This window comes from Grampus griseus, assembly GCF_964374135.1.
Source record: "Grampus griseus genome assembly, chromosome: 1".
NCBI lineage: Eukaryota > Metazoa > Chordata > Mammalia > Artiodactyla > Delphinidae > Grampus > Grampus griseus.
In genome coordinates, this window is record NC_139017.1 from 35,258,652 (window position 1) to 35,283,456 (window position 24,805).

General features: G+C 40.5%; 2 protein-coding genes across 10 annotated transcripts in view; both read left to right on the plus strand.

The window, feature by feature from the left end:
• SMG7 (SMG7 nonsense mediated mRNA decay factor) overlaps positions 1–24,805 on the plus strand; it is a 70,207-nt gene continuing 45,402 nt past the window's right edge. For 6 of the 9 annotated variants that reach the window (XM_082663460.1, XM_082663464.1, XM_082663461.1 and 3 more), the window contains exons 1-2: positions 1–247; positions 22,328–22,466. In XM_082663460.1, the coding sequence (XP_082519586.1) occupies positions 22,351–22,466 (116 nt within the window). In that variant the 5' untranslated portion in view covers positions 1–247; positions 22,328–22,350. The remainder of the gene's footprint in view (positions 248–22,327; positions 22,467–24,805) is intronic. The other 3 variants (XM_082663462.1, XM_082663466.1, XM_082663465.1) reach the window with 1 other exon arrangement.
• Positions 11,205–12,483, plus strand: LOC309832183 (large ribosomal subunit protein uL3-like). The gene has a single exon (XM_082669825.1). It carries the CDS (start codon positions 11,214–11,216, stop codon positions 12,414–12,416), a length of 1,203 nt encoding a protein of 400 aa, XP_082525951.1. The 5' UTR covers positions 11,205–11,213; the 3' UTR covers positions 12,417–12,483.

Consider the following 24,805-nt stretch of genomic DNA (forward strand, 5'->3'; position numbering starts at 1 on the left):
GGTCGGAGTGTCCCTGAGCCCCACGGGCCGGAGAAGCAGCGAGAGCAGCTATCCCCGCTCCCTCCCCCTCGCCTCACTCACCCCCAACCCCCGCTGAGCGAGGAGGAGCCGGAGGAGAGGAAGATGGCGGCGGCCGCCAGCACCCGCGGTGCCGTGGGGCCGCTCCGAGGAGCCTGAGAGACCCACAGAGGCTTCGCGGGAAGACGCGGCGGCGGAGGATGAGCCTGCAGAGCGCGCAGTATCTCCGGTGAGTGCCGAGGCCGGCCCGGTACGTAGCGGGGAGCGGGCCGAAGGTTGGGGCATGGAGCAACAGACACAGAGGTGGGTATGTCCGGGGTGGCGGGGGAGTTGCTGTGTTCTCTCCTTCCCGGGCAGGGAGGCGGGGGCTGCGAGGATCAGCGGGAGGGGGCGGAGCAGGCACACACTTGGGTGCCTAGCCCCCGCGAGCAGGACTGAGTTCCAGCGGAGCCGGCTAGTCTCGGTGCGGAGAAGGAGGTTAGGGAAGCGTGAGAATGTGTGTGTGCGCGCGCCCCGGGTCGCGGGCTCTCTAGTGAGGGTTGGGGGGAGGCGGCGGCGACTCGGAGTGGAGGTGAGTGTGGAGGTGTCTGATCCCGGTGGCGGGGAAACGTGGTGTGTGGGATTGACTGGAGCGATGAATGGGGAGAAGACAAGGTGGAAGTCTGCACACCTGGGGTGTGTGTGGGGCCGGGGAGGGAGGACTAGAGGAGGGGGAGACCGCAGGAAGCTGGAGTTTGTTCTTCATTCTGGGGTTGGAAGTACTGAGGAATAATGTCATCTGTAGTTAGTTGGCGGAGTGCGGGTGGAGGGCATAAAGAAGGGAATGGGTGAGGAAGTGAGGAAAGAAGGAGGCACTACGGATGCGGTTGGGTTCCCCCGAAGAAACTGGGTTAGAATCAGTGCAGTCGGGAGATACCATTCTAAGAGTCGTGTGGATTCATTAGAGTGGTGTAAGGAACTTGTATGTCGAGGTAGAGTGACGTATGGGTGCAGAGTGAGAAAGTATGTGATGTGTATCTGGGGAGGGTTAAGGGGGCGATTGACACACATTGTAGGAGGAAGAAGGTGCAGACACATTGGAACCAAGTACATGGTGGCGAGAGCATATTGCACCAGCTATTGTGCAGCTAGGAAGTTTCCATGGATGCAGAATAAGAGCTTGGAGGTAGAGGTAAACGAGGGTCAAAATCTTGATGACAGAGAAAAATAAGATTGTCAGAGCCTGGGATTAATTGGGGAGTTGCCACTGCTTAGAAAAGGGGAAGGAAGATCCAGAAACGGGTCCTTTTTGTCTTTCAGTAGCAGAACTAAGAAGGGCAGGTGTATGGGAAAATGATTTTAAAAGTGGTTTCATACCTTGTGGAGGAGGGAATTGGACGGGGTAGAAGTCTGAAATGAGCAGAAAAGTCACTTTAGCTGTTTAGTGACGTGAAAGTATTGATATGTGAGTGGATCCCTGCATGTATGTTTCAAGAGAAGGTTTGTAGTTAGGTGATACATGAGGGTAGCTATTCTGCTTTTGAAAGTAGTAATCGTTTTATTAAGCAGTGTGTGTAGAGGAGGGAATGATGAGATCTTTCAAGTATGGTGGAATGCCTGAGTTTAATAACACACATCATGTATGCTCAATAACTGTACAGTGGGCAGTTGGAATGATACCTGTATATCGAAGTCCTTTTTCTCCTTTATTATCCCTTTGTTGTTTAACATATCAGATAAGCTTAGTAAATACAACTGTGGCAAAGATGTATGATAGATGCTATAGAGAGGAGATATGGAAACTATCAGGACAGTCCTTAATTTTAAGGAATTTGCAGATTAGTATATATTAGGAAAGTAAAATATGGTAAGGATCATGAAAGATGCCAGTTTTATAAGAGTCCAAAGGCAAGAGATTACCTGAGCAATTGAGATGAATCAGGAAAAGTTTCCTTTGTTTATTTTCTCATTCATACACATGATTCATCAGTCATTTTGTTGATCACCTATATGGGAGGCATTATAATAACTTCTGAGAGTAGAAAAATGAGAACTCCACCCTCCTCTTGCAGAGTTTACAGTTTGTTAGGCTTCAAGGAGAAAATGGCACTTAAAGTGGACCTTAAGGATAAACAGTATTCTGAGAAGTGTGTATTGAGAAGGAGGAATCCAAATGTAAGGAAACTGAGCAGAGATATATGGAAAGGAGAGTTGGGTGCTGGGGGAGGTATTCAGTCCAGTTAAACAAGAATGTAAGGTGATGCAGCTGGAAAAACTTAAGAGTTTCATATCTTATTAAGTTTGACCCCCTTCTTTTTACAGATGAAGAAAGTATAGCCCAAAGAAGTTAAAATTGTTGAGGATCATATAGTTGGTATGTGGAAGCTCTAACTCAAATGTAGGTCTTCTAACTCCAGATCAGCTATAGTGTGTGACATCCATTCTTTCCACAGGTATGGCTCGAGAGCTTACTGTATTCTAGGCACTGAGGATTCAGTGGTGAACCAAAGAGTGAACATGGGAAAGTATCTTCTAATAGAAGGATACAACAAATGAACATATGAACAGATAAATATGTTTACCAGGTGGTGACAAAGTACTAGGAAGAAAAATAAAGCAAGATAGGGATGTGCTGTTTTTTATAAACAAGCGTGGTCAGGGAAAGCCTATTTGTTTAGGTGCCCATATTTGAGAGTATCTTGAATATTATGGTCTGTAGTTTATGGTTAAAATGGGTGGACAGTGGAGAATCTGAGATGATTTGTTTAGAAGGGAAATAACATGTCCATGGCTATGTATTAGGAAGATGAATCTGTGTAGTGGGCAGTTAAGGGTTAGAAATAAGGTGGTAGCAGTGGGACTGGAAAGGTATAATGAAAAGCAGATTGGGAGAGTGGTGGTATTTTTTTTTTTTTTTGAGTGGTGGTATTTTTAATGGGAAGATCAGTTGGCTTTGAGAGGCTTCTGTGTTAATGTATCTTATGTTTTTAAAGTTAGCATGGTAAGGAAGACTTACCCTTAGGTTGTGGAATCAGTAGTAGACACCTTGAGATGAATTTAGTTCATTGAAGGAGGGAGAAAAGAATAAGAATGAACACAATGTTTAGCCTAAATTTTCCAGCTAAAGTTGAATAGGCAAAACTGAACAGGCATAGGACCTGGAATCACTTAAAAATTCCTGAGAGCCAGTCTTTTCTCAATCTTGTTCATCTATCCTAAGTAAATAAAGCAAGTCTTAGGGCTAATAGTAGTCTGAGGCTAATGGGAAGAGATAATAAAGTAAGGCTTGCACCAGCCAGAATTTCCCTCTTTCTCTTCTTTAGATAATCATTCCAGTAAAGTGCTGTGAGTAACTAGTGGTTACCAGTGGGGATGGAGTGGGGTGCAGTATAGTGGTGGAAGAGTGGGAGGTACAAACTATTGGGTGTAAGACAGGCTCAAGGATGTATTGTACAACATGGGGAATATAGCCAATATTTTGTAATTACTGTAAATGGAAAGTAACCTTTAAAAATTGTATTAAAAATTAAAAAATAAAGTCTGCTGTGAGAGACTAGAGACTATGTTCCGGGAAGCATTATGTTCACTTTCTTTTCTTTGATGCATATGGAACCATTGGTTTTTGTAGACAACCCAGGGAGAATGCTGGGTATTGCTGAGTGAGCGTGGTTGGGGGTATAGCAGTTTTTCTTTGTGACTTTCACTTTAGGAAGAGTTTTGTTGTCTACCTTTGTCAGTGGTGTACAACCATGACTGGGCAATTTTTAGACTGCATAGCTACAGATCTTCCCTCATGTAGATGAAAATTAGTTTTGTCTCAGCTGAATTAATTTCTTAGAGTAAATGAGCTGGGGTGTCTGGTGTTGAAATGGTGGGGTGGTAAGATGGCAGTTTCAAAAGAGTGAGAAATGAGGATGTGCAGTAAGAAGCATCAGTAAGACAAAGAAAGAGGGAATTCAACAGCAAGGGGACTGAATTGGTCTTGACTTGTAGAAGTAGAGCATAGATGAAAGGAGAGGAAACCTATCCTCTGGATGGGTGATGTTCTGGGCAAGAAAGGATGATGAAATTTTTTTTGTTAGAAGGGGAATGTCATTTTTTGAAATAGGAGACCCAATAAGACTCCTATCCAAATGATTAAGTTGAGAATACTTTCTTATATTTTATAAAAATAAGAAATGGTCTTAAATTTGGGGCTTCTAGACTGTATAACATTGGAAATTTAATACTCGGATTGAAAATTTCAGTGTTTTCTCTTTTGATTTATGATAAAATGGAAAGATTTGTAAAGACTTGGACATCTTTGTTGAGTAAAAGAATAGGGTGTATTGAATATAGTTCACTTGAGAAGGGTGGAAGAAGGGTGAGGCCATAGAGAAGATAGTAGGTGAGGTATAATTTCATGCTTTAAGAGAATAGCACTTGAAAGAATAGAAATATGGAAATTAACATGTCAAAGTTGGAAAAATGGGTGGGGGAAGTATTGAAGTACCATACAGGAAAGGTATCATTGAAGTTGTTTTGGAAGATGAGATAGTGGAATAATCATAGCCATAGGGAATACCAAACAGGTCAAATCTGATGGTACAAGGTGGCACCGGTGCCACTGAATGACATCTGCTGTGACTGTGGGAGGCAACTCTTCATACTCCCCTCCCTCTTTCCTCCAGTGTTCTCCTCTTTTTATCTTTAATTTCTTTTTATGCTGAAGGTTTTCCTGTGGGATCCACTTGAAGTTGATCCCTGGCGTTAGACCACTGACAGGAAAGGCCTACAAATCGTCTGTTTTGTTAGAAATTTTTTGCATGATACCTCTATGGGTGGAGAGGTGCATTCCAGTTGCACATTTCTTTGTCAGAAACTTTGTTACCAGAAGTAGAATATAACATCCACAAGGTTGTTTTTCTGAGACAGCAGAAAAATGGCTGTCATTTAAGTACTAATTAAAATATCCAGTATATTGTAAGATAAAATATGTCACTGTAAATCTTGAGACAGAGGGAGGTAAAGGGAGGGGATGAGACTGGATAAATTAACAAGCAGAGTCTTATTGTAGCCTGGGGAGGCGAACAAGGTCATGGGATCATTTGGGAGAAATAAATATACTAAATAGGGTGGGCTCCAGGTTCTGGAAGAATCTGGTAACGCTGGACTGGATATTCACTGTTGCTAGAAGCTTCAAGAAGTCCTATAGCACACACTGATATTAATTCACATGGTTGAGAAGTCGCCCCCTGACCCATCCAGCCCCCTCCCACTCCCATGCCCAGGATTTAAAATAGCTTTGGTCCCAGAAAATCAGCCAAACATGGCCAATTTACCAAACATGGGAAAATTGTTTGAAAAAAAAATGACCCTCTCTTGAGGCTTTATAAGTCTATTTTTTGTTATAATAATGTTAATAGCATTTTACCTGCTTGGATATTAACAGGCTAAATTATTTTAGCAGTTAATTTCTGCCTCCCTTGTGGTTTCGGTTGGATTCAAAATGTATACTTCCTGTCCTAGCCTGTGTTTCCTTGCTTACTAACAGCTGCTATGTTTTACCTTCATGGTAGATGAAGCGTTTGCTGAGTTTTTGTTTTGTTTTGTAAGATATGTTATAATAAGATATGGACCCACTAGTGTAGCAAGTTTGTCATGAGGCAATTTTGGGGTGGAGGGGAGTTCAGCCTTGAAAAGGGATAGTTTGTTTTATGGTGGAGAAATACCATTCGCAGCCTCCAACTACATCTCTAAACGTGGCTAGCCTTTCAGATTTTTGTTATTGGTGGCATGCATGAGTACCTGAAAGTTTAGGTGGGTTTGTTTAACTGATTGATCTTTTTCAGAGAATACACTATTAAGCAGATATCTTTTGGATGGTGGATTGTTCATCTGTAGGTGGGTATTTTGGCAGATGGTCATCACATATTGCCATTTAAGTTTTGTAATCAAGCTATATTTTAATTTAGTTGCTGAATTGTTGTGGATAGACTTAACAGTGATCTAGGAGGTTACATATAACTAAGAAGGGCTAATCAACAGTTACAGAAAAATACAGGGATGGCATTTTGGCAAACATGTCACATGGTAAGTGAGAACTTGTAACCAACTCCTTTCTTGTTAACATGTAAGTGGAGCTGCTTAGGCAGGTTGTTTTCACCTTCCCTGAGACCCAGTTTTTAAGTCAGTGGAAAGAGTAGGTGACTACGTTAAGAAAACTTTAGGAATCTCAGGTAGGCTAAGTAACAGTGTTGTTCAGGGTTTGTGCTAGATAATTCCTTGTTGCAGGGTGCAATCCTGTGCATCGCAGGATGTTTAACAGCATCCCTGGCCTCTACCCACTAGATGCCAGTATCATTCTCCCCAATTTGTGACAACCAAAATGTTTCCACATGTTGCCAGAAGTTCCCTGTGGGTGCAGATTCACTTAGATTCATGTTTTTTTCTTCTCCTTAAAGCCACAGATTACTTCCAAGGCTTCTCTTAGCAGTTTTCTCTTAGGTAGTGATAGGCTAGTTACTATGTTTAGACTTCACCCATAGAAACTTGTACAAGTTTTAAATATATTTTTTTAAAAGTTGTGTTTTATTTTACTGGCAGTTATTGAACACTTACTATGTGCAAAGCACAATTATAGGGGCTTTGCCTATGGGAAACTCAAAGATACTAGAGAAAGACATTTAAGTAACTGTAATAGTGGATGAACTGGTAAGTGATATGATAGAGAAACAGGTACTGTGTAAGTTTAGGGAAAAAGAACTTTATTCCAACGGAGTTGGGGTGAGGAAGGTATCTTGGAGGAGGTGAGACTTTATCTGGGTTTTGAAATATGGATGGGACTTTTAAAAAGTGGATTATTGGGTAAATTGACATTTCAGGCATCTCATGGCTCCTTTATTCCAAATACATTTTTAAAAATTTTATTCACTCCCATTTAATATATGACATTAGAACTCTGGCCAGGCCTTTCTAAGTTTTTCTTGCATAAGATTGGTTATGGACAGAGAGCTAGAGATATGTGAAGTGGTGGTTCCTGAAGACTTGATGGCTGGTATAGGTCTCAAAAAGGGAAAAACAGTTTGGCTAGTAGAGTCCTGCAGCATGCCTTTCTTTACCTCTGCTCTTGCTTATATATTATTCCTCCAGAACCTTATTTCAGATGTGCTGTCTCTCTTCTTTTAGTCTTCTTAATTATTCCCTTTACTAGTCTTCTCTTTTGTGGACCAATATCAGCCTTCTGTTAAATATTCTTTCCTGTTCCCGTTTTCCTTTTAAGCTCTGTCCTTCCTTACCTTTCCTTTATGGCTAACAATTTCAAGTGTGCCCTGTACTGTGTTTTCTCTTTTTTTTTTTTTTTTTTTTGGCGGTACGCGGGCCTCTCGCTGTTGTGGCCTCTCCTGTTGCGGAGCACAGGCTCCGGACGCGCAGGCTCAGCGGCCATGGCTCACGGGCCCAGCCGCTCCGCGGCGTGTGGGATCTTCCCGGACCAGGGCACGAACCCGTGTCCCCTGCATCGGCAGGCCGACTCTCAACCACTGTGCCACCAGGGAAGCCCTCTTTTTCCTTTTATTTACCATCTTCTTTTCCTTAGTCCCTTGTAATCCAGCTATTTTTCCTTAGCACTTTATTGGAATTAACCTTTCCAAAGATGCCAAAGACCTAATGGCCAAATTCATCCATTGATTGTTTTCCTCTCTTTCACACACAGACTTTTGCTCTCCTTTCTCTATCTTTCTGTGTCCCTCTCATATGCATCCATCCATCCCATCAGTAAACATTCAGTTTGCACCAAGATATATCCCAGGTCCCTGGAGATGAAATGAGAATATACCCTCAAGTAGTTTTACCAGGCCTATAAGTAAGTACATAATTACCACATAGTTCATAGCTGCTATGATGTACGCACAGTGGCCGTACAGGAACTTCGTGAGCTCTGTTGTTTTTAGCACTGAGATTCTGATTCTTATTTTATCTTACTTTCCTGGTCCACCTCACCCCACTTATGGCAAAAAGAAAAGCATGGCCATATTCCTCTATTTTCTTTTAACATTTTTTTTCCTCAGAAATCACGGTACTTTGCTGTCACCCCATCATCATTGTTTAAAATCTGTCAGGCACCTACTTAGTATAAATCACTGTGCTAAGTCCTGCAGAGACAAATTGGTAAAAGATATCATACCTGCCATTCAGAGAGTTTATAAACTATTTAGTGAAATAGGCATAAGCATAGGATCATACATAACAAAGTGCAATTGAGTATAGTGAGTATAGTGGTTTAGAGCAGAGGTCCCCAACCCCCGGATCACCATCGGCCCGTGGCCTGTTAGGAACCGGGCTGCACCTCAGGAGGTGAGCGGCTGGTGAGTGAGCTAGCAAAGCTTCACCTGTATTTACAGCCACTCCTCATCACTTTCATTACCACCTGAGCTCTGCCTCCTGTCAGCATTATGGTGAGTTGTGTAATTGTTTCATTATATATTACAATGTAATAATAATAGAAATAAAGTGCACCATAAATGTAATGCACTTGAATCATCCTGAAACCATCCCCCCCCCAATCCGTGGAAAAATTGTCTTCCATAAAACCAGTCCCTGGTGCTAAAAAGGTTGGGGACCAGTGGTTTAGAGCATGGTCTCTGGGGCAGAACTGCCTGGATCCAAAGCACAGCTCTAACACTTACTAGCTGCATTACCTTGAGCAAGCTGTTTAAGTTTTCTGTACCTCAGTTTCCACATCTGAAAAGTGAGGGTAGTAGTAGCATCTATCCCTTAGAGTTATAAAGGTCAAGTGAGTTAACATGTAAAGTGCTTGGGATAGTTCTGGCATATAGTAAGCATGTAAGTTTTAGCTATGTGTCAATATAAGGCCTGGAATTTAGCCACTGGCACTGACTAATTGATAATTTTGCACCTCTGCCTTCTGGACATTCCTAATTTTAGAAGTCTTTCTGTCACAGCAAAGTCAGCACTCTTAAAGGTAAACTCTTAATTAATCCTTACCCTTCTCTTCTCCCCTATCCCTCATGTTTTCTCATTTTCCTCATTGGTGCTGCCACTCCCCATCCTCCCATTCAGGTTTAAAACCTTGCAGTCATCTTTGAGTTCTCCCAGTTTTTTCCTCACCCTCTTCCACACATACACCACTTTGGAAATGCTGCCTTCCTGTTGTCTGTTCTTTTCTATTTCCAGCACTGTCAATTTATATATATAACTGTTGAAATAGTATTCACCTTGTACCTTGCCTGCAGTTCTTGGAAGTAGCAAGAAGAAAGCATTGACTTTGGGTTTTTAAACACTACCCACTACTTTCTCTGTTTTTGAACTAACAACATCTCTGGGTCTTGATTTCTTTATCTCTTTTTTTTTTTTTTTTTGCGGTACGCGGGCCTCTCACTGTTGTGACCTCTCCCGTTGCGGAGCACAGGCTCCGGACGTGCAGGCTCAGCAGCCATGGCTCACAGGCCCAGCCGCTCCGCGGCATGTGGGATCTTTCCGGACCGGGGCATGAACCTGCGTCCCCTGCATCGGCAGGCAGACTCTCAACCACTGCGCCACCAGGGAAGCCCATGATTTCTTTATCTTTAAATTGAACATTGATCTCATAAAATTGTGGTCAGCCTTTAAAAAAAAAAAAAAGTTCACATATGTTTACTAAATTCCGGTTCTCCTTCAGACTCCACCACCTGTCCCCCCCCACACCCCCGCCAATTAATTTTGCATTGCTTCTATTTACAAGCATTTGTATGTGGCTTTCCCTCACTTCAGCTCCTTAGTTTGGCATTCTTGGCCTTCCATAAAATGACCCTCGTCTATCTCTGTCACATGATATCTCCTTACCTCTTGAAAAGAGTCAACTGCCCTAGCTAGAGTAACCTACTCATTGTCTTCTAAACATGGTTTATCCACTCCTGCTTTAATCTGTCTTCCAAGGCCATTTCCCCTGCAGGAGGTACTATCCTCCACTCTCTTAAGTTTCACCTTCTGTGGGAAAATTTCATGTCCACCCGGGTGATTTCTGCAGTCATTGACTTTCTGTAGTATTTCCTGTCTCTCAGTCATTTGGTACTTATAATTTCTTAAATTTGTAGTGACCTCTTTTTTTTTTTTTTTTTTTTAATAAATTTATTTATTTATTTATTTTTGGCTGCCTTGGGTCTTCGTTGCTGCGCACAGGCTTTCTCTAGTTGCGGCGAGTGGGGGCTACTCTTCATTGCGGTGCGTGGGCTTCTCATTGCGGTGGCCTCTCTTGTTGTGGAGCACGGGCTCTAGGCGCATGGGCTTCAGTAGTTGTGGCTCGTGGGCTCTAGAGCGCAGGCTCAGTAGTTGTGGCGCACGGGCTTAGTTGCTCCGTGGCATGTGGCATCTTCCCGGACCAGGGCTTGAACCCGTGTCCCCTGCATTGACAGGCGGATTCTTAACCACTGCGCCACCAGGGAAGCCCCGACCTCTTTTTTTAATGTACGTGAATTATCTCTGCAGCTAGACTGAGTATGATAGAGATCATGTCTCAGCAATTTTTAAATGCGTAATGTACATAATGGGTGTTGAATAGAGTTTTCATGCTTTGTTTCATTTTTGCAAAACATTTATGGATTACTTACGAATGCCAGTGCTAGGCTCTAAGAATATAAAGGCAAATGAACTGATTTTTGTTTCTTAGGCTAGTGGTCTCCTGAGGGAGATGGATGTTGCACAGATATTTCAATATACAGTTGGCCCTCTGTATCTGCGGGTTCCACATTCGTGGATATAACCAACTGCGGATGGAAAATATTGGGGAAAAAATTTTTCAGAAAGTTCAAAAAGCAAAACTTGAATTTGCCAAGTGCAGGCAACTGTGTACGTAGCATTTACATTGTATTTACAGCTATTTACATAGCATTTACATTGGATTAGGTATTATAAGTAATCTAAAGATGCTTTAAGGTATACAGGAGGATGGGGAGGATGTACAAAGGCTATATGCAAGTACTATACCATTTTATATAAGGGACTTGAGCATTTGGGGATCAATCCCCTGCTGATAGCAAGGGGCAGCTGTAATGTGGTAAATACCAAGGTAAATGTTTTCAAGGGATGCCATGAGTATATTGAGGGAAGTGGAACTTTTACTGCCCGGGAGTTCAGAGATAGCTTCTGGAGTTGAACTCAAGAGCTCAGTCTTACAGGATGAGTAGGATTAGTCAGGTAAAGAAAGAAGAGAAGCTCTACCGGCAGCATCCGACGGCAGGATGTCTCACAGGAAGTTCTCCGCTCCCAGGCATGGGTCCCTGGGCTTTCTGCCTCGGAAGCGCAGCAGCCGGCACCACGGGAAGGTGAAGAGCTTCCCCAAGGATGACTCTTCCAAGCCTGTGCACCTCACAGCCTTCCTCGGCTACAAGGCTGGCATGACCCACATTGTGAGGGAGGTCGATAGGCCAGGGTCCAAGGTGAACAAGAAGGAAGTTGTGGAGGCTGTGACCATCGTGGAGACGCCACCCATGGTCATTGTGGGCTACATGGAAACACCTCGAGGCCTCCGGACCTTTAAGACCATCTTTGCTGAGCACATCAGTGATGAATGCAAAAGGCGCTTCTATAAGAACTGGCGTAAATCTAAGAAGAAGGCCTTCACCAAATACTGCAAGAAGTGGCAGGATGTAGATGGCAAGAAGCAGCTGGAGAGGGACTTCAGCAGCTTGAAGAAGTACTACCAGGTCATTCATGTCATTGCCCACACCCAGATGCGCCTGCTTCCTCTACGCCAGAAGAAGGCCCACCTCATGGAGATCCAGCTGAACGGAGGCACTGAGGCCGAAAAACTGGACTGGGCCCGAGAGAGGCTAGAGCAGCAGGTCCCTGTGAACCAAGTGTTTGGGCAGGATGAGATGATTGATGTCATTGGGGTGACCAAGGGCAAAGGCTACAAAGGGGTCACCAGCCGTTGGCACACGAAGAAGCTGCCCCGTAAGACCCACCGAGGGCTGCGCAAGGTTGCCTGTATTGGGGCGTGGCATCCTGCATGGGTGGCCTTCTCTGTGGCTCAGGCCGGGCAGAAAGGCTACCATCACCACACCGAGATCAACAAGAAGATCTACAAGATTGGCCAGGGCTACCTCATCAAGGATGGCAAACTGATCAAGAACAATGCCTTTACTGATTATGATCTGTCTGACAAGAGCATCAACCCTCTGGGTGGCTTTGTCCACTACGGTGAAGTGACCAATAACTTTGTCATGCTCAAAGGCTGCGTGGTAGGAACCAAGAAGCAAGTGCTCACCCTTGGCAAGTCCTTGCTGGTGCAGACCAAACGGCGGGCCCTGGAGAAGATTGACCTTAAGTTTATTGACACCACCTCCAAATTTGGCCATGGCTGCTTCCAGACTGTGGAGGAGAAGAAAGCGTTCATGGGACCGCTTAAGAAGGACCGAATTGCAAAGGAAGAAGGGGCCTAATGTCAGAACAGATTATACAGCTGGTAGAATCTCAATAAAGTTATTTTCCAGTGGGGGGAAAAAAAAAGGGAAGAATGTAGCAGGCAGAATGAGTAAATGCTTGGGGACTGTGTGTTGGAGGAACTCTAAATCTTGTTCTGCATTTCCTTTGGGAGTCTAAGGTGCTCTTTCAATAAACCTTTCATTAGCCTTACGGGAATAATTTATACTTAAATGGCTGATGTTTGTTGTATGTATTTCTACTAGAATACGAAGAGATGAGAAATTTATGTAATGCCTCCAGTATTTTCTTTAAGATACATAAATATTTAAATTTCCTTTCCATGTTTTTGACAGTAGCCTCATCTTAGGCAAAAATTAGTTATTTGGAACATTATTAAATTATTATGTGGGGAGTTTTAATGAATACATGAAAATTCTGAAAATAACTTTGAGTTTATAGACTTATTTTATAGAATCCCTCACCTGTTGAGATCAAACATGGAAGGCGGAGGTACGGAAAGGAGTTCTGTAGCATTGGGCGATGAGATCAGAACATTAAGTGAAGTCTCTTTGGATTTAACTTTTTCAAATCTGTCATAAAGAAAAAAAACCGTTGTAGACCCTTTTGATCATTAACATTTTGTTCCCACAGTTCTTGATGGCATTTTCCCTTCTGTAGTGTCTGTCTTAAGTGAGAAGCATGATTCTGAAATCTATTATATTTAAAGAATTGCTGTATTGATGCATTAATATCCTCAGTCTATTTCCAAAAACTCCATGGGTTCACTGACCATGTTGAGTCCTTTTTCCATCCCTCCTCTTCCCAAAGCCCTACTATTTCAGTGCTATGTTAGTTGGAATATAGTATATTAGAATGCGTTTTACTAATACTGCTTCTTAGAAAGGTCATGAATTATTATTTAGTTCTTCACCAGGCAACAGCTAACCAAATTTTCTTTGAGATACTGTGTGGTGATGAGATATAAGATAATCAGAGTAAAATGGAATTGGAAGATGGTATTCAAAGAAAAGATGAGTTAGAGGTATACTTACTTGAAAATTTTTTTATTGCTGGTGGGAAAAGATAAAAAGCATAGTGCTAAGAGAACCACCACAGGATGAATTTGGATATAAAAAGTATCTTAGGGCATCTGCAAAATTTTGTACTTCTGCACACATACGCAGTTTGTGTAGATATTTTAAAGTGAAAATTTTGTGTTTTAATATCTAAAATACATATTTCTCAAATTCTGCTTAGTTTAGGGAATTCCCTGGTGGTCCAGCGGTTAGGACTCTGTGCTGTCACTGCCGAGGGCCTGGGTTCAATCCCTGCTCAGGGAACTAAGGTCCCACAAGCCACACAGTGCGGCCCAAAAAAAAAAAAAAAGAAAATTCTGCTTAGTTTAGATAACTGAAATAATAACATTATTTGTCTAAAATAATCATTAGTTTCGCTTTGCTTTTCCATGAAAAAAGGTCAGAATATTAAGAAGCACAACTCAAAGGTTAAGGCATATTGGTCATAGATTCTGAAAATGTTAGTCACTTGCTAATTGAAAATATGTTAATTAATTTTAAAAAAAGAAAAAAATATGTTAATTAGGTTGTCTGTAAACCAATACAGGGTTTTTTTTGGCTTCCTATGAAAACAACATACTGTAGTGAGTTGAATGAGCAAAGCCTTTGAATTAAGATTGGCCTAATTTGTATTTAGGTTGTCCTGAGTTCAGATCCCAGCTCTGCTGTGTGACCTTAAGCCTCTCTAGTTTTAGCTCTTTGATCTGTATTTTCCTGTCTATAAAATGACAATGATAGAAGTATTGGGAGAATTACATGGGAAGATGTATATATAAAACCCACCATAGTTCTAGGTGGGTAAAGAGCCTAATTTATGCATTGTTTTCATTTTCTGCATTTCTGAATATGAATATATACCTTAAAACTTGTAGTCTTTGAGTTGGTTGGCAGCAATTGTGCCTTAAATGGGTATAAGGTAGTTGACAGGTCTTAACTGTGAAGTAGGCTGTTTTATTCCTCAAGAGTATCATCTTACATTTTACTAGTGCTTTATACTTTTCAGAATGCTTTTATATAATTGCCTTCTTAAGTTCTTCTATCCAATAACCTTACATAACTGGATTGGCATTTTGTAGAGAAGGAAAATGAGTACCTCATTAGTGGCAGAGTTGGCATTGGCCTTAATCTGCTCCCTCCTTGTCCACTGTACACACTTGGGCAGTGCTTTTAAAAATGAAAAATTTTCCCTTTTGGTATCTGTTTGCCATTGATGCTGTCAAGTGGTATAATATATATATAATTTAGATGATTCACAATTAGTGTTTGCAGATTCATATATTAGAAAACATATTTCTTAAAAATTACTTTAGTTTTTTAAAATTTCACGTGTAATATAGATCTGGTTCTTGCCACTTCTGCATCCAGGAAAGTAATACATACTTGTTTTAAACAAAACAAAACCCAGAAAATTTTAAGAGTGATCATATAACAGTGAAAGAGAGTGCTAATTATTGCTGGGACATCAGGCATAAATCTGGACTGTTCGAGGCACACAGGAACTTATAGTCACCCTACCATCCAGGGTTGTGTAGCCTTTCAGTTATTTTTTTATAAGTATATTAGCATTCACATACTTGTATAAACATATGTATGTATTTAGTTTTAACAACTGGGATTGTTCTCATTTATATAGTTTGTAATCTTTCTTTTGTCACTTGACATTTTATCAAAGACATGTTCATAATTATATATCTAAAGCATCATTGGAAACGTCAGCATGCTGAAAATTACAGGAGTACTGTAATTTTCTAAACTGAATTCCTAACAGTGAAAATGTGTGTTGTTACCAATACTTTATTATTATTAAAAAATGCTGTAATGAACATCCTGGTACACACATATTCTTGTGCATGCTTATTTGAATGACAAGATATGCACATTTCAGAATATTTTGTTAAGCGTGGTAGGCAGAATAACACGCCTCCCAAAAGACGTCTACATCCTGATCCCCAGAACTTATGAATATATTATGTTACATGGCAAGGGGAAAGAAATTAAGGTTACTAATCAGCTGACCTTAAAATAAAGAGATTATCATGGATTTTTTGGTGGGCCCAGTGTAATCACAAGAATCCTTTAACTGTGGAAGAAGGAAGCAGAAGAATCAGAACCAGAGAGACATGACTTCCCTGGTGGCACAGCGGTTAAGAATCTGCCTGCCAATACAGGGGACACGGGTTCAAGCCCTGGTCTGGGAAGATCCCACATGCCGCGGAGCAACTAAGCCTGTGTGCCACAACTACTGAGCTTGTGCTCTAGAGCCTGAGAGCCATGACTGCTGAGCACACGTGCCACAGCTACTGAAACCCACGCACCTAGAGCCCGTGCTCCACAACAAGGGAAGCCACCTCAGTGAGAAGCACACGCACTGCAACGAAGAGTAGCCCCTGCTCGCCTCAACTAGAGAAAGCCCGCGTGCAGCAACAAAGACCCAAAGCAGCCAAAAAATAAGTAAATAAATAAATTTAAAAGAAAAGAAAAGAACCACAGAGGATAACATCCTGTTGGAATGGAAGGGGGTCACAAGCCAAAGAATGCAGGTAGTCTCAATAACAAGGAAAACGCAAAAACTAGGTTTCTTCCCTAGAGCCCCCAGAAAGCAGCACAGCCATGGTGATACCTTGATTTTTACCGAGACTCACTCAGGCTTCTGACTTTCAGACCTGTAAGAGAATAAAATTTGTGTTGTTTTAAGCCACTAAATTAGTGGTAATCTGTTACAGCAGCAATGCGGAAATAATGCCTGGTAGATGTTGCCAGAAAGTTTGTACTGTTTATTCTGGCCCTAGCAGTGTTTGAAAAGTACCTGTTTCTGTACATCCTCATCAGTACTGAAGGTCTCATGATCTCACCTTTTTTTTGAAGCAGATTCCTTGATGTCTTTACTTGTATTACACACAGACAAGTCTATCCAATACTCTAGCATTTCCCAGAGTGTATTCCGCTGAACACGGGAAATTCATATATGTTAGGGTTCTCAATATATCCAAGGCAAAATAAATTTCAAAATACGGGGTTAAACTGGATTCTTTATGTAAGACTTCTCATAGTTTGTAACATGCTAATGTGTATTATGAACCTCCAAGAGGGAGATAGAGGTTGGGGTTTCCAAAGGTATGTCACAGCTCATAGAACTGATGTTTTCTTAGAACACTCTTTAAAACGCAGCTCTCCTTTTTCTGTTCTTTTCTCTCTTAATCTTTCTCTTTAATATATTAACCTTTACGTATGTCCATATTATATCTTAGAGTTTATTCTTCAGAATTCTTCTACCTCTAAAGTCTTACATTCAACCATTCCATTTTGACCACAGCCTGATCCGCATTAATCCAGCTGCTTCTCTGTTCAGGACTTCCAGTGTAGATTCCAAATTTTTCGCTATTAGTCACTTTCTGCTTTTTTCTTTTCTTCCTCCTCCTGTTTTTGCTCTTCTGCCCATTTTTTGATATATTACTTTAACCTGTCTTACCAGTATCCTCAGTCCTCTTGTCCTCCCAGCTCACTTGTCTAGGAAAATCTGCTCTGAATGATTCTGAAAGTATGCTTCTTTGGGTATTATGGATAGCCTCACTGGAAAAAAAAATCTTACAGACTGGCCAGTTGTTTAAATGCAGTCTTCCACTTCAATATCTATTAGTTGATTTTCCCCCCAGTTTTGCCCATTTCTTTACAGTAGTTAAACTTTTGCTGTTTTCTTGAAGTTTTACTCTCTTAGCAAATGGTCTTTATTTGAACATAAAAATAAAAACCTTCTGGTGGGACTGATCTGCTTCCTGTTCCTTCCTCTCCTAGCCCTTGCCTCTGTCGCTCTTAGAAAGGAAAAGGTTCTCATCTTCCTTATTAAGGTGGTTTTCGTTGTTTTTGCTCTGGATCTCATAGACTTTTTTTTTTTTTTTTTAATTTACTTTTGGCTGCGTTGGGTCTTCATTTCTGATTACGGGCTTTCTTCAGTTGCGGTGAGCTGGAGCTACTCTTTGTTGCGTGTGCGGGCTTCTTATTGCGGTCTTGCTGTGGAGCATGGGCTCTAGGTGTGTGGGCTTCGGTAGTTGTGGCTCACAGGCTCTAGAGCGCAGGCTCAGTAGTTGTGGAGCATGGGCTTAGTTGCTCCACTGGCATGTGGGATCTTCCCGCACCAGCGCTCAAACCTGTGTCCCCTGCATTGGCAGGTGGATTCTTAACCACTGCGCCATCAGGGAAGCCCACAGACTTTTTTTATATTCAACCTTTTCCCTCCTTAATTGGAGCTTTGTCATAAACATTTGAGCAAGCTTCCCTTAACCTGTCCTTCCCTAGCATTTGTTCTATATTTATCTTCCCCATTTATCACCTTATAAACATCATCTATACTGACTCCCTCAACCCATTGTTCTCTGGTTTCTACCCCTACCTTTCCACTGAAACTATACTTGGTCAGGTCACCAAAGGCTTCTGTTTTTAACTCCAAAGACTCTTTTTTTAATTGAGGACAGGGACTGTTTTGCTAACACTTGTATCCCTAAGGCCTCTGCAGTGCCTGATGCATAGTGGAATCTTTGCATATGGTTGATGAATATTCATTCAAAGCATGTATGAATGTATTTCAGTTTACTAATGTCTGTTATGACTCTTTGCTCTGGCCTTGTTTATGTCTTCATGTGTTTCCTTGTTTTGTTTTGTTTTCTAACTCTATTTGAATTTGGTACTTTTTCTACTTGTCTTTTTCTTGTTATGTTCAGGATAATTTTTATATCGAAAGCTGTTATATCTCTCATGGGATTTACCTTGTCAGTGTGTTACTTTGCTTTCAAAAGTGGAGCTATATTATCAGAAAGTTTAGCCTGATACTCCATTATGAGCATTAGCCAAGCACAGCACTTAAAGGTATAGTGATTTAAGAGTAAGGCCTTTACTTTCTGGCAGCCCTGAGTTTGAAAACGGGGTGTATGATCTTGGGTAAGTTATCTAACCTTTTGATTCCAGTTTCCTCAGTGTTAGAATGGAAATAATATGTTTCCTAGGGTTTGAGAAGGAATAAATTAGATAACAGAGTAAAAGTTCTTAGCATGGTGCCTTATACCTGGTTAAAAAAAGAAGCAGTAGGACTTCCCTGGTGGCGCACCGGTTAAGAATCCGCCTGCCTATGCAGGGGACACAGGTTCGAGCCCTGGACCAGGAAGATCCCACATGCCGCGGAGCAGCTAAGCCGGTGCGCCACAACTACTGAGCCTGCGCTCTAGAGCCCGCGAGCCCCAACTAATGAGCCTGTGTGCCACAACTACTGAAGCCCACGTGCCTAGAGCCCGTGCTCTGCAACAAGAGAAGCCACCACAAGGAGAAGCTTGCACACCGCAATGAAGAGTAGCCCCCGCTCGCCGCAACTAGAGAAAGCCTGTGCGCAGCAACAAAGACCCAACGCAGCCAAAAATTAAATAAATAAATTTTAAAAAAACAGAAGAAGAAAGTTACATTTACTTACATGTTTATTATTTCTGACACTCCTCATCTCTTTGTATAGTTCCAGGTTTCCATCTGGTACCATTTTCTAACAGCCTCAAGAGCTTGTTTTTAATATTTCTTATGGTATTGATCTATTGGCATCAAATTTTCTCACCTTTTGTGTTTCTAAAAATATCTGTTTCACCTTCAGTTTTAAAGGATATTTTTGCTGGATATAAAATTATAGATTGATAGGATTTGGGGTTTGTTGTTTTTTTTTCTTTCACTAGTTTAAAGATATTATTCCATTATCTTCTGGCTTGCATTTTTTCTGATAAGAATTTTGCCATTATTCTTATCTTTATTTTTTTCTCTGCCTGCTCTTAAGATTTTCTCTTTATCATTGCTTTTCAGCCATTTGATTACAGTGCCTTTGTATGGTTTTCTTTTGTGCTCAAATGCTCAAAGTTTATTGAGCTTCTTAGATATCTGGGTTTATAACTTTCATCAGATTTGGAAAATATTCCTTCATTAACTTTTCAGATATTTTTTTGTGTAATTGATATGAACCAGATATGGTATAAACTCTTAATTTCTTTGGATCTGTTGCCTAAGTCAGCTGGTAATTTGATTTTGTTAATATGCTATAAAATTGTATGTTATTTACTGTACATGTTGCAACTAAAGAGGTTTTTTTTTTTGTCTTCTTGTTTAGCAAAGAAGAACTTAAAAAGTGGGTTTTGTGTGATGCTGGAATCACAGTGAGGCTAGGCTATATCTTTCCTTTGGGGAGCAGTGTGGGAGAGTATAATAAAATTTGTTTGATCTTTATTTTAGATGGTATCTAAGAAAGTTGTATAGCATGAAGATTTGTCCACAAAGATATCATCTCCCCTTTTTTACCATGTATTCAGGAACTCTTTCTATGAATAGCTATATAATTGCAGTGCAAATTATTTGTAGTGATGACTTAGGGTCACTCCAAGGAATGTTCTGCTGTTGCCATTGAAGTCTGTGTATGTTTATTTTTCCTATATAATTTATGTAAGAAAATATAGTAAACTTGTGTTGTCAATTGTCTTATTAATCAAAAATTTCTAGAAATTAGGATTTTTGTTTTGCATTGTGATGAGGAGGAAGAGAGTGGGAAGAAGAACTAGAGAGACCTCTGGGACAGAATGTGTACCAGAGGCTAAAACCAATAAGATTTCCTGGAGAAGAGTTTTTCAGGTTTAAGGAAAAGGGGAATATGGGTGGGTCTTATGCTTTTAAATAGGCAAACTCTGAATAAAATCATAAGCAATAAAATAGTCACAATTTAGTGTTTTTTTTTTTGGCTGCATTGGGTCTTCGTTGCTGTGCGTGGGCTTTCTCTAGTTGCGCTACCCTTTGTTGCCTTGTGGGGGCTACCCTTTGTCGCAGTGCACAGGCTTCTCGTTGCGGTGGCTTCTCTTGTTGCAGAGTATGGGCTCTAGGCGCACGGGCTTCAGTGGTTGTGATGCACAGGCTCAGTAGCTGTGGCTCGTGGGCTCTAGAGTGCAGGCTCAGTAGTTGTGGCACGGGCTTAGTTGCTCCGCGGCATGTGGGATCTTCCCAGACCAGGGATCAAACCCGTGTCCCTACGTTGGCAGGTGGATTCTTAACCACTGCACCACCAGGGAAGTTCCACAGTTTAGTTTTGAACATGTGAATTGTTGAAAATTGAGGTCCGTATTGCATCATGGAATAATGAATAAACGAAGTTTAGGTTCTGGAATTCTGATACACCTGGATTTGAACCCCACTGTCTTTGTGATTTGGGGCAAATTTCCTAAAATCTCTGAGCCTTTGTTTCTTTATTTATTTATAAAATTGGAAAAATAGTAGTTACCTCAGGTTGCTATGAAAATTAAATCGATAATGGTTTATGTAATCCACTTGTCAATTACCTAGGTTCCCAGTGATTATTAGTTTTCTTTATATATTCACTTTAAATTTTATTCTTTCATTCAGGGACCTTTTAAACATTTATAATATTTAAACAAACCCCTATGGCATTCATGAGACTATACTAATGAGGTTGGGTTTTGTCATGAGGTATTTTCTCCCAGTCTTTTTCACTGAAGTACAGCTAAAGTCACGTGCTTTGGAAGTATGGAGCCAAAGTCCACATAGACCTCCTGCATGTTTGAAATTTCTCTAAGACTGGTGTTTTATTGTTAAAAATTATGAATAACTTTGTCTTCTATTCTAGAATTGATTAATGTGCATTCTTAGCTTCAGTATCCTCATTTTAGAATGAGGATAATAACATTTACATCTTAGGATTTTTGGGAAGAGTAATAATACCTATAATGATAATAATGACAATAATAGCTAACAGTTTTGAGGGCTTATTTAACAAGAAACAATCCTAGGTGTTTTATTTCTGTTACCTCATTTAATCCTCAAAACATCTCAATGAAGAAGGTACTTTTATTATCTCCTTCTTACTCCTGACAAAACTGGGGCATAGAGAAGCAGTTTTCCTAAGGTTATACAGCTAATAAGTGGCAGAGCATAGTTAGAACCCAGGCAGTCTGAATATAAGGTACTTAACTACTACATTTTATATTCCCATTCTGTGAGATCAGGTGTATAGAACATTTAGCATAGAATCTGCTACATAATAATTCTAAATGTAAGCAGTTATCAGTATTCAATAATAATTAATTTATTTTGTCCAAATCTTGGAGTTAACTTGATGTCTCTAAGAAATTGTGTTATGTCTTTCCTGTGGCTTGAGTTGTTCCCGGCATGCCGTTGAGTGCAGCGTGATACCCAAGCCCATGCCTTTAACCACTACTTTCTACTGCTTCCTCTTTCCTTGTTGGTCTGTGTCCACATTAGAATTTAAATCTGGTAGGAACTATAATCTGTTTTGTTCATCATTGTATACTTCGTCCTTAACACTGTATCTAGTACATAGAAATGACCAAATCATTGTTCAGTGAGTGAATGAAGATCTAAAACCTGCCATTTTCAGCTGGTCTTAGAATGTAAGCATTATTTATACCATCTATAAATGTGGTTTAATTACTTTACATGTTTTTCCTTCCATAAGCAGTCCAGTTTGGACCAACCATCTGCTCCTGTGTTCTACAGGGCACTCTCACCTTGGTGCTGCAAGAGCCCTGCTGGGTAACTGGTTTCTGCCTTATAGAGATCACTCAACTTGCAGGCAGGGAGGGAGATTAGAATAACACTTTGATCCCAAACTAGAATTGTAGAAATATACAAAACAGAATTTTTAAATGTGTATTCTAAAGAAACTAAATATAAAAAGGAAAAAAAGCTTTGATATTTTCCCTTTGCCTTTGACATTAGATCATTTTAAATAAAGAGAAAATTTAACTTTCTTCAAGGGGGTTCTCTGTTATTGTGGGTTAACTCATATTTTCCTCCTCTCCTCTATCTAGAATGTCTTAAACCATTCTACCTTATGAGAAATTGGATGTTCTTGCAGATAGTCATTGTGGGAGAAAACGTTTCATTTAAGTCCCAGATGAGGACCGGAAACTTGAAATCAGAGGAGCATCTGAAATCAAGTAATATTAGGTAGGATGAAAATTACAAGGGATTTCTACATGTTTGTATTCCTTTTAGAGATATATGTTAAAGTATTCATACACTATGAACACTAGTACAAGAATTAGAAGCTTTCTGAAGCATTTGATATTGGCCAGGATGGGGGAGGGGAGTGCTAATGGTTTGGGGTTTTTTGTTTGTTTGTTTTTTAAACTTATGTAGCTTCATAAGAACTTTGGCATGTTTACTTTGTCATGAGCGTTTATGTCTTATAGTTCAAGGAAAATTTTTAAACATTTAAATTTAAGAAATGTTTATGTTTATATATGTGGTCTCTGAATATTTATGATAAGCATAGGGACATGTGCTTTATCTTGTAGATTATCCTTTAAAATAAAAATTCCTATGTTTTGGGTTACATATATTGCATTTCATTTGAGTGCAGGGAACATCAGTTCTTGGTTCTATATGTCAGCCTGGATGCAGTCAAGCCTCCTAGGTGCCTATAGAATAGGTATATGATGGTATATGAGAAGCCCTCTGCAGGTAACTCTTGTCACAGCAGCTTGTATCAGTTCAAATGACAGTGTGAAGGTGCTTGATCTTAGAGATGGGGCTTTTAAATGAGAACTGCTAGTTGCCCCTACAAGTTGATACTATGACAGTGACACCTATAGCCAGGCCATTCCAGAAGACTTGCTTTACTGTGTAACGCTGATGAGCTTTGGAACCAGACTGCAGGGTGGAACCCAAGTTCTACCACTTCCTAGTTGTGTGAGTTTTTAAGTTTTATATAATCAAAGCTAATGTTTGGGGAGAAACAAAAAGTACAATACCATAAATTCTTTGCAATTTTTATGTATCAATCTCTGGTTTTATTTTATGTGCATACTAGAATGCGGTCATTATTACATTCAAACAGTTTCTCTTTTGTCACTTAGCCTTATGTGATGGTATCTAGGATTTTTGACCTCCACCTTGGAATGTTGTCTTCTTCAACCTAGTGTGTTGCTTCAGAAAGGATCCTTTGTCAGTGACTAGATTAGCAAAAGTAATTTGGTGGTCACTGAAGTATTCAAGTCATAGTCAGATTAACCCTCCCTCTCGGAGTTATCACTCATGTTCTTTTATGTAACTTACCTGTTGTCTTATTTATTCCTGATAGCAACTCTGAAAGGGAGTTTGTATCCCTGTTTTATAGATGAGGAAATTGAAGTTTCTTGGAAAGAAATTCCAAGGTAGCACTACTAATATGTAAAAAACCCAGATTCAGGGCCACGTCTTTTTTATTCTGTATCATTTTGTGTTACATAAAATTGCCTCAAGTATGATGCACATTGTACCATTCATTAATTCAGCGACATTTTAGTGAACAGCTATGACGTACCAGGCATTATTCTCTGTGTTAGGGAACCTTCTTCCTCACATTTTTCCATTGTGTCTAATTCATATGGCACTCATCACTTTTTCTCAGGTTCTTTTGCCTATTCATTTTGTAATTAGCTCAGAGACTTACCATTCTCCTCAGTTAATCTCCCTCTTAGTTTCAGACACTGATCTGATTCTCCTACTTTATCTCTGAATTTGAGGCAATGTAGCAGTGAATTTTCTGGACATCTCTCCACCCTGCACTACTCCCAAATTTTCCTAGCGTATTTCTGTCTAATCTTACCTTCCTCCAATTTCATCCTGCCTCTTTTTCAAAGCCAGTCTTGCCTCCTGTCTTTTTCACATTCTCATGTCTTTTCATCTCTTCCAGAATCATGCTCTGTTAGTTTTGTTCTTTCCTATATCTTCAAGCTATTCCTTTTTCCTAGCTTTTCTTCATTCTAAACATGCTCAAGTCTCTCCCATTGAAAAAAAGCAACGTCTCTTTACCCATGGCCCCCTTCTCTTTCTCTTCACATCCCGGTGTCTTAAGAGTTGCCTTAAACTTCTCCCTCTCATTTGTTCCTCATTCTCACTGCAATTTGACATTTTTTCTTTGTCTGGCAAGGCTATTGTTGACTCTTATTTCACCAAATCTAACACACCTTCCAATCCTTATAGTACTTACCCACTGCCTTTGAGATTGTTGAATACTCTTCCTTTTTATCCTCTTCTTTTCCCTATACCACTCTTCTCTTGCTCTCGTACACCTGTAGTTTCTTCTTGGTGTTCTTCATGGGCTGTCTTTCTTTTATCTGCCACTTAAAAATGAAGATAGGGAGCTAGCACCACCCCTCTGCCTTTCTGGGCAATTACATTTACTCTTACGGTTTTAACTACCATCGCTGTGCTGATCACTCCAACACTGTATCCCTGGTCTTGATGTCTCCCCTGTGCTTGACACTCATCTTTAAGTGTCTGCTTGCTCACCCCCACTTTGT

Coding starts and splice junctions, on each gene's coding strand:
- LOC309832183 (XM_082669825.1), top strand. CDS start 11,214: ATGTCTCACAGGAAGTTCTCCGCTCCCAGGCATGGGTCCCTGGGCTTT.